This window comes from Castanea sativa, chromosome 3 (genome assembly GCF_040712315.1).
Source record: "Castanea sativa cultivar Marrone di Chiusa Pesio chromosome 3, ASM4071231v1".
In the NCBI taxonomy this organism is placed as follows: domain Eukaryota; kingdom Viridiplantae; phylum Streptophyta; class Magnoliopsida; order Fagales; family Fagaceae; genus Castanea; species Castanea sativa.
Window position 1 is genome coordinate 25263393 of NC_134015.1, and position 8145 is coordinate 25271537.

Here is an 8145-nt window from a genome sequence, read left to right on the forward strand (position 1 = left end):
CACTAGATCTACATGAAATCTCGACAAGATCTGACCGAATAATGCTTCATATAGCAGAGAATGGTGGCTTTTGGTTGGTGGAGATCAGTCGGATTGGTTGGAGTCGGATTTTGAAGCAATGAACCACCAACTGACTCGCTGGAATTAGTTTCTAGAAGTTGGAACCCACTGCTGACCATCACAAACCTCAAATCGGGTGGTTTTTGGGTCGGCCTGGTTGATCTAGGCAGGTGGTTTGGACAGCCCTACCCCCAAGGCCCCAACACATAGGTTGTTGGACCTCTGTCCTTCATTTCAAACTTTGAAACTTGGAAGGGCTTTGTTTTTAACATCAAATTTGGATAGTTTCCTGCTAATAATTTGTCATCCTCATATAACAACAATATTGACAATATTATTAACTTTTCATTGCACCTCCATACATAATCATAGTGATCTATGGGAATCATTTCATAACCAACTTAGTTTTTTTTTTTGAAACTTCAAATACCATTGCTTGGAAGATTGCTTGAATCCATACAAGGATCTTTTTAAATTGTAAACTTTCCTTCATGTCCTTAAACATGAATACCCATTGAGGAAAGTAGTTTTGACATTTAATTGATGCTAAACAAGATTATGAAGGTACACATAAATTAGGGGAGTCATACTCTTATACTCGGTTTTTTTTTTTTTTTTACATCTACTATCATGTGTTAAAATTTGAACATTTTAGCATCAATTATGGATATTGATGAAAAATAGTGGATGTAAACAAGAATTAGAGGATATTTTCTCATGAATTATCAGGCTAGGAGAAGTGAGTTACTCAACCATTCCATAAGGAATAATGGTGCAAGGGCAAAAACAGAATATTAAAGAAGGTTGAGTCGTGAACGCATATGTATATACGAAAGATTAGAAGTACATTATTTATAATAGTACACAATAGCTTTCTTAATCAAAAGATCACAAACTCACAAACATTATTTTACATACTTCTGACTAGGTTTTTTTTACAAAGTTTATGCTACAATATAAGACACTGAGGTCTTTCTTCCCAAAAAAACAAAACACTGAGATCTATACTACAACACCAGTCAGACTGAAAACTAATTTCTTACAAAAACTTAACATAGTACGAAACATACATTTCATCAAAAAGAAACATACTTGAATAAAGGGGCTCTGCCACTTCAGCAGTAGTTGAAGTTATTGAAGTTGCTGATAAGATCCTGCACGTATTGACCTCCAATTCCAATCCGAACTAAGAAACCTCCAGATTCTTCAAGATTCATCATCAGAAATGCAGTTTCCTTTACAGGAGATGCTAAAAGAGCAGCACTAGAAAGTTTTCCCCAACCAAAATCTAGTGCATTGAAGGGGAACTTCAACCAATCAGTAATAATTGTCAATTCTCGCATAGAAGGTAAAAACTTGTTCGAGGACTCGAGAGCTTTTGCGTATAGTTTGATGTACTCATCGGTAATAATATCTTTTGCTGCTTGAATTTTATGAATTGTGCTGTGAAGAGGTTCTTCTAATAGTTCTTTCACTAAGCACGAAACTGAGGCGAGAACAAAGGCATTGGCAGTAAAGTTTTCACCAAGTGGAGGTTGGAACCTGTTTCGGGAATCAACTGGGAACTGCAAACATATATTTGTGTTGGGATCTAGAAGAAGAGCCTTTACTCTTGCCTATAAGATTAGAAAATAGAAAATCAATCACAAACACAATTATTACTGTTTAATTAGTTGTAAGCACAAAGATATGTTGAGTAATAATATGTATAGTTAGTGTGTGTATATGTGGAGGTGTATGAAAAATCACGACCACAAATGCAAGGATGTATACCGGAATCCATGTTTGTGACCAAGGGAATTAAAGGTGCATTCAGTTTTGTTGAACTTTAGTGTACTAGTCAGACATATATAATATGCTTTTTACAACCATAGTTTATTTGTTTATAGATGACGCATAGATGTTATTGACGTTCTGCGTATAGTTTAACATTGAAAATGGTAGATTAAAAAAAAATGGTTTAGAAAACTGAAAAGATGAATAGAGGTTCAAGACACATGTATAATCCGGCCCAAATCATGAGTTTTAGAGAGGTGATAATATTCTTAGTCCTGAAAAGTGGATTTCTGGAATTATTTTTTGTCAAAAAAGAATTTGTCATTACCAGCTACCAAAAAATATAATTTTACAACGCACACGATTGTAAAATTCACGAGCATTTAAAGGTGGTCGAACGGTTTTCGGAAATTCATTAGAGGTGGTTTGACGGTTAGGAAAACTATGTAAGGTGTGTGTAGCATTTAAAGAAATTTGATACGTAAGTGAGTCCCCAATACTAAGTTGCAGGGAAAACGTGAGCCACTAAGTGCATCCCAACACGTGATAGAGTGACGCGCATGTACAATGCTTGGAGCATGTGAAATGTGTTGTCAAGATGGAGCCAACACATAAATGAGTATGAGAATATGTCTCAAGAGCTATATATAGCGATGTGAGCATGCCCCTAAGCACGCTGGGGGAGCGTGTGAGAGCATATGTCACATTTTACAGTGATTATGAAAAGACTGAACGGTACACTAAGTCTAAATAGCATGTTTTTTGTTAAAAAAAAGACCTAGTAATGGGCCGTATTGAGGCAATTTTGAGGTCTGCTGGTGGATGGTGAAGTGCAAGTGACTAGGTAGTGGATTGTTGAGGTGGTGGCTCTAATACCATGCATGATGATTTATATTAAAATAAAACCCAAGACGGTTACATGTTTACTCAATAGTATACGGTCTCATGACCCACATTGATTTATATTATAAAACCCTAGATGACTACATGTTTACTCAGCAATGTACATATTTATATTGGGTGATTTACTTTCTGTTTGTTTTGATATAAAATATTTTTCTATTTACAAGTGTTTGATAGCATGTAAAATATAGTCAAAGTTGTAAAATATTTTTCTTTGACTAAAACTTTGTGTGTAAAAACTTGTAAAATTATTTTACCCAAAAAAACAAGTGTAAAACATTTTACAAAAATCTCACAGCCGACTATCTCTCATAGCCGACTCTTCCTCCCCCTTTCCCATACTTTACTCATCCTCTCTCACACTTGCCCAAACCAGTGACAACACCCACCAACGACACCACTCTTCGCCTCCATTCTACTAGCACCCTTCGCCGCTCTTTGCCTCCACTCTATCGGCACCCTTCGCCTCCATTCTGGTGGCACCACCGTTAGATCTCGACCTATTTTGTCGTTGGAGAAGTCATTGTGAGGCCTGAGGTGAGCCTTGTCACCATCGCTCCATCGCTCGTTGCTCAAATCTAGTTTCAAATCTAGAAACGTTGCCACTAAGATCTTTGATATGAAATTGCTGAGAGTGAGTGGGGTTTTTTTTTTTTCCCTTCACGATCTAGGTTTTTGGGATGGCTTAGGGGTTGTGGTGGGTGGCTGGGTGGGTTTATAGGTAATGGCTAGCTGGCTAGGCTGCTGTGGCTGACTAGCTTTTGTTGATTTTTCCTCTCCAATTTGTGATTTAGGTGGCTGGTGGTGACTATGGTGATTGGGTTTGTGGTGGTTGTTGGTTTGTATTTGCATTTTCTAGTATTGAGGTCAATCCAAATAGTTGAAAATGTTTTCTTGAAAATGTTTACATGTAAAATATTTTACGGCAAATTGAAACAAACAGAGTGTTATACACCTTATTGCTAACCCTAAACTGATTATCCCTATATGAGATTATCATAGATTTACTATGGGCTGCTCTCAACCTAGTTCTCAAATAAAAATAGATTTCCAATAATGGAGGAAAAAATTTTCAAGAATCTGTTGATTTTAATAAAATGTATAAAAGAAATCACAACTTAATTTTTTTTTTAACTTATATATTATTTGTTATAATCCCTTTTTGATGCATTGTTTGTGATTTTTGCTGGTAAACTCCTACAAATTGTATCATTCATCCTTGATTTAATTTAACAAAGAATTTACCATGCATGTCTATAAATATATAGTTCTTTTATCAAATTTGTGCAGATGCTTGCAAAGTATGAACTCAAGCACACAGCTTAAAAGTTAATGCATGGTGAGGAAATTAACTTTGTTTACAACTGTATATGGCTATGGAATATACGCAATTAAACTTTTGAGTATTATACGCAATTATATATTCTTTTCAAAAAGAAAATCTAATGCTTCATAACCTTAAGAAGTCAATATACTCATGGTCCGGTGGTCCTGAAAAATGTTTTTTTGATTTATTGAATGGAAATATCATTTCCTTTCCTGCTTCTAAAACATACCTTCCATACGTGTGCACATAAAACATCGAACGTAGAACACTTCAAGAGCTTGCCCCTCTCGATTGCTATTGCCTTCAATGTCTCAACAGTTTCCTTATTGATGCACAATGTAATAACTTCAAGCCCCCCTTGAGGATCAACTTGGCTGAATTTTGCTAGTGCAGTTTCCCAACATCTATCATCGGATGCCATGGCCTGCATTGGTATCCCATAGAGATCTTCAATAGCTATTATGTGGTCTTGTTCATAAATTGAAGCAGCTGAAGGGGTTGAATGCAGAGAATAGATAGCATGCAAAATCGCATCTCTTGAATGGTTGGGAACAATAAGGTCAGATTCATCTTTCCCACTTGATATATGAGCCCATGATGCTAGAAAAGTGAATGCTCCACTACCATCAAATAAAGCATGGCTACCTCCAACACCAACTGAAAGCCCTCCACAAGCAAACCTTGTTATCTGCAGATATATAGGGAACATTAACATAGAAAATGTTGGGGTTAAATTCTCGAGAAAAACACAACACACACAAACACAGAGCCTATACAGGGGAAAGAAAAAGCTTAATATTATATCTACCATCTAATCCATTCTGAATGAAAAAGCGAAGTGGAATTGATTTCTCCATTTTTTTTTTCATGGCCATCTTTGGTTTAGTGGGGTATAACCACAATCACCAATTAAACTACCCACACAACATTTATAATGCTTTAGTGGATTCATAGAATATTTATGATGTCTAAAACTATATAACCAAGGTGTAGCTTTTGGATTCTTTTTTCTTTTTGTTCAGTCTTATCCGGTGTAACTTAATTTTCATTCCTTGAAGCAAATATAAGTAAATTGTTGTTCGTCAAACCCTAGAAGAAAACAGCTTCTCAAGTTTCACACAGAAGCTAGCTGAATTAAAATTTCTAGATTGAAATGATTAGATAATGATAACTGATTATAACAGTAAATATATTATCCTCAAAAGTAATAGCTCTATAATCATCAACTAGACAAATAAAGAAAATTAGTATCTAGGGTTAGGGTTCCGTACATCATTAGCGGACCTAGATTATTTTTCTTCTCACTTAAAATATAGAAGACATAAATCTAAACAAAAATAAATCAGCAGCAGAAAGTGGGGAACGATAGTGAAGAGACATGATTACTTTCATGACCTAAATTAAGCTTATATACACAATTATTAATAGCCTTGGGAGGGTAAACCTTTATTTTCTCTTTTGGGTGGGGATCAAAAGAAATTAACTATACACTATTGAACTTTAATGTCAAAAAGACAAATTTAGGGTTTCTTTTTTTGGAGTGCAAAACTTGACTGGCATGACCTCTGGTTCATAAAGTTTCCAAAAATAATTTTCAAGGATTGTAGAAACACTTCAATATGAAAGAAATTTTATAGCTAGCTGTTAGAGACTTAAAAAATTGCTGAAATAAATTGTTAAAAGTAGGGTTTTTCTTGATGGGATTCGACTGACAGCCCAGTATTACTGGCACCCTTTATGATGCCTGATATCAGGAGTTGAGCTCCACTTCTCCCTTTTACAGTACTATTTACTTAGCAAAATAAAAAGCGTATGTATTGTTCATAAGCAAATGAAACCAAAACCTGCACAAGAACAAGTGGGTTTTTTGATATATCATCAGCATCAGAAAGCTGCGGAACAAGCTTTACATAGCATGGTTTGTATTCATGCAGTTTGCCAAGCTCTTCAAGCTTGGAATCACACACTGCAGTGATCATGGTTACACCTTCATCGTTGCAGTCAATCTCTAGCTTCCCCGTTGCATCACTGATTCTAAATCTCCCAGCAGCTGGATACCATGAAACCAGAACCCTTTGGAGAGCTCTCTTGGCTCTCTCAATACTATTTTCTGCCTCTGAGTTCAAATTACATTTATAAAAGAAGACAGCATAGAGAATTGCAGGGGATATCCTGTCCAGACCAGAAAGTTCAATAGTTTGTCTTTGGGACTGTTCAGATGGCCTTAGACAAACTGTTTCCTTCAAGAAAACATTTAAGTCCATGGCTTATAGTTTTATGGGTACTACTTCAGAAACTATGAGAGCTTCCTTTACCTATTCCTACCATACCAACTGAACAAAACCCTAGATTTATACAAGGTCAGAACCATAAACCAGTGAAAATATAAACAAAGAACATGCTGTTTGGTGAGGTTAATTAAAGAAGTGTGTAGTGGGATTAGCAAGGTCCGAAATTCAAAGTAGTTAAAGGAAAAAAAAAGTGAAAAAACTTTCATTGGCAAATCTAGTACCGAATAGAGAATAAAGAATATTATCAAATAGACAGATGTGTGGTGAGAATAAAGACAAGCAATGATATAAAGAAGCTTCGTGTTGTAATATGGATTATGATTAGGCAATTAAGCACCTAGTTGGTGACTAGGTTTTGTTGTTTTCTGCGGGGTTTGTATTATGCCAAGTTATGAGAGAGAAGCGTTGCTTTTCCTTTTATAATGGGTGTCTGTAATCCTGTCTGCTGATTGAAGTGCCCAATTAAGGAAGGTCATGAGGTGGCTGAAGTGTTATGTTTTGTTACATTATCATCATCCATTAACTTCCTCACTTTAAAATATATATATATATATATATATCTATATCGCACAAAATTTTGTCTGATATTGGAGATGGAGGATGAGAAGGGGGACTGGAGGAGTTAAAATCCTTAGTTTATTTATAAGCTAATGGCTAATTATTGTTTTACAACCTGGATGTAAAATGTTTCACAACCCTGGATGTAAAATGTTTCACATAATTAATGTTCACAATTTCAAATTAATTGTCCACACACGTTATGTAAGAGAATGTAGATATGATGTGAAACAGTGCAGATATTATTGGTTATGAAACAATTAAAACACTTTCTGAAACACTGTATATTAGAAAAAAAAAATTAAAAACTGTAATTTGAGAGAGAGAGAGAGAGAGAGAGAGAGAGAGTTGAAGTTAGAAATTTAAAAAAAAAAGTGTCTTGGTCTCAATCAACGAAGCTTTAAGGTACCCTACTCCTCTATGTAGCATCAAACAGAGATAAATCAAGTTAAAATGATTGTCATGTTTTATTTCAATGTAGTTATGTAGATAGCTCTTAGGTAGTCCTCTTAAATTTGACATCTACATAGAGAATGAGTAAGAGATAAATAAAAATATTTATGTTAAACCTATTGACAATTATAGTAGAATTAAGTCAAGTTGAATTAATTATCCGTTTATGGAGTTTGTTCAAAGTCCAATTAACATTCACGATAATCAAATTAATCACATACGTAGTTTGTTCAAAGTCTAGTTAACATCCACGACAAACAAATTAATCACAGTATGAGGTAAAGTGTGGAAATATAACTGAGACAATAATTTGTTTACAATGTGAAAAACCAACGATAAACATGAAAGGAATAAAACACATTGAGAGATTAGCCACGGACTCAAAGCAAGAATCCACTATGTAAAATTGAAGTTCTTATAATAGAAATTAATCCTAACTTTTATCTCTACTTTCAATAGTGGCTTACTCACGTGCCCTACCAGTCTAACTCGATTGGAGTCTACTATTGTGGATTTCACCAACATAAACAATTTGTTACTTTAAGAACCACCTGGAAGATTTCACAGCAATCTTGATTGTGAAAGTATTGTGGCTTCAATTAGATCACTAAACATCAGTAATATTGATTTTTAGTCGCATGGAATCATCCCTTTTTTATATGTGAAAGGCTCTCTCTTCTTCAATTTAGTCAACTTCAAATCATCCCTTTAATACTAAATTTGGTAAGTAGGACTCAATTCTAAGTGATTAGTCGACTTAACAAACCTAAGTAAAAA

At 34.9% G+C, this 8145-nt stretch overlaps 1 protein-coding gene across 1 annotated transcript; it reads right to left on the reverse strand.

Moving 5' to 3' along the window:
• Window positions 1-935: 935 nt before the first annotated feature.
• LOC142629637 (brassinosteroid-related acyltransferase 1-like) lies at window positions 936-6652 on the reverse strand. Its single transcript, XM_075803659.1, has 3 exons — window positions 5911-6652; window positions 4296-4754; window positions 936-1676 (listed from the first exon to the last, which is right to left on the reverse strand). Exons 1-3 carry the CDS (start codon window positions 6328-6330, stop codon window positions 1176-1178), a joined length of 1380 nt encoding a protein of 459 aa, XP_075659774.1. The 5' UTR covers window positions 6331-6652; the 3' UTR covers window positions 936-1175.
• Window positions 6653-8145: the final 1493 nt, after the last annotated feature.

Coding starts and splice junctions, on each gene's coding strand:
- LOC142629637 (XM_075803659.1), bottom strand. CDS start 6,330: ATGGACTTAAATGTTTTCTTGAAGGAAACAGTTTGTCTAAGGCCATCT. Junction 4,755..5,910: donor ACCCACTTGTTCTTGTGCAG/GTTTTGGTTTCA, acceptor ATATATCTGCAG/ATAACAAGGTTTGCTTGTGG. Junction 1,677..4,295: donor TATGTGCACACGTATGGAAG/GTATGTTTTAGA, acceptor CTAATCTTATAG/GCAAGAGTAAAGGCTCTTCT.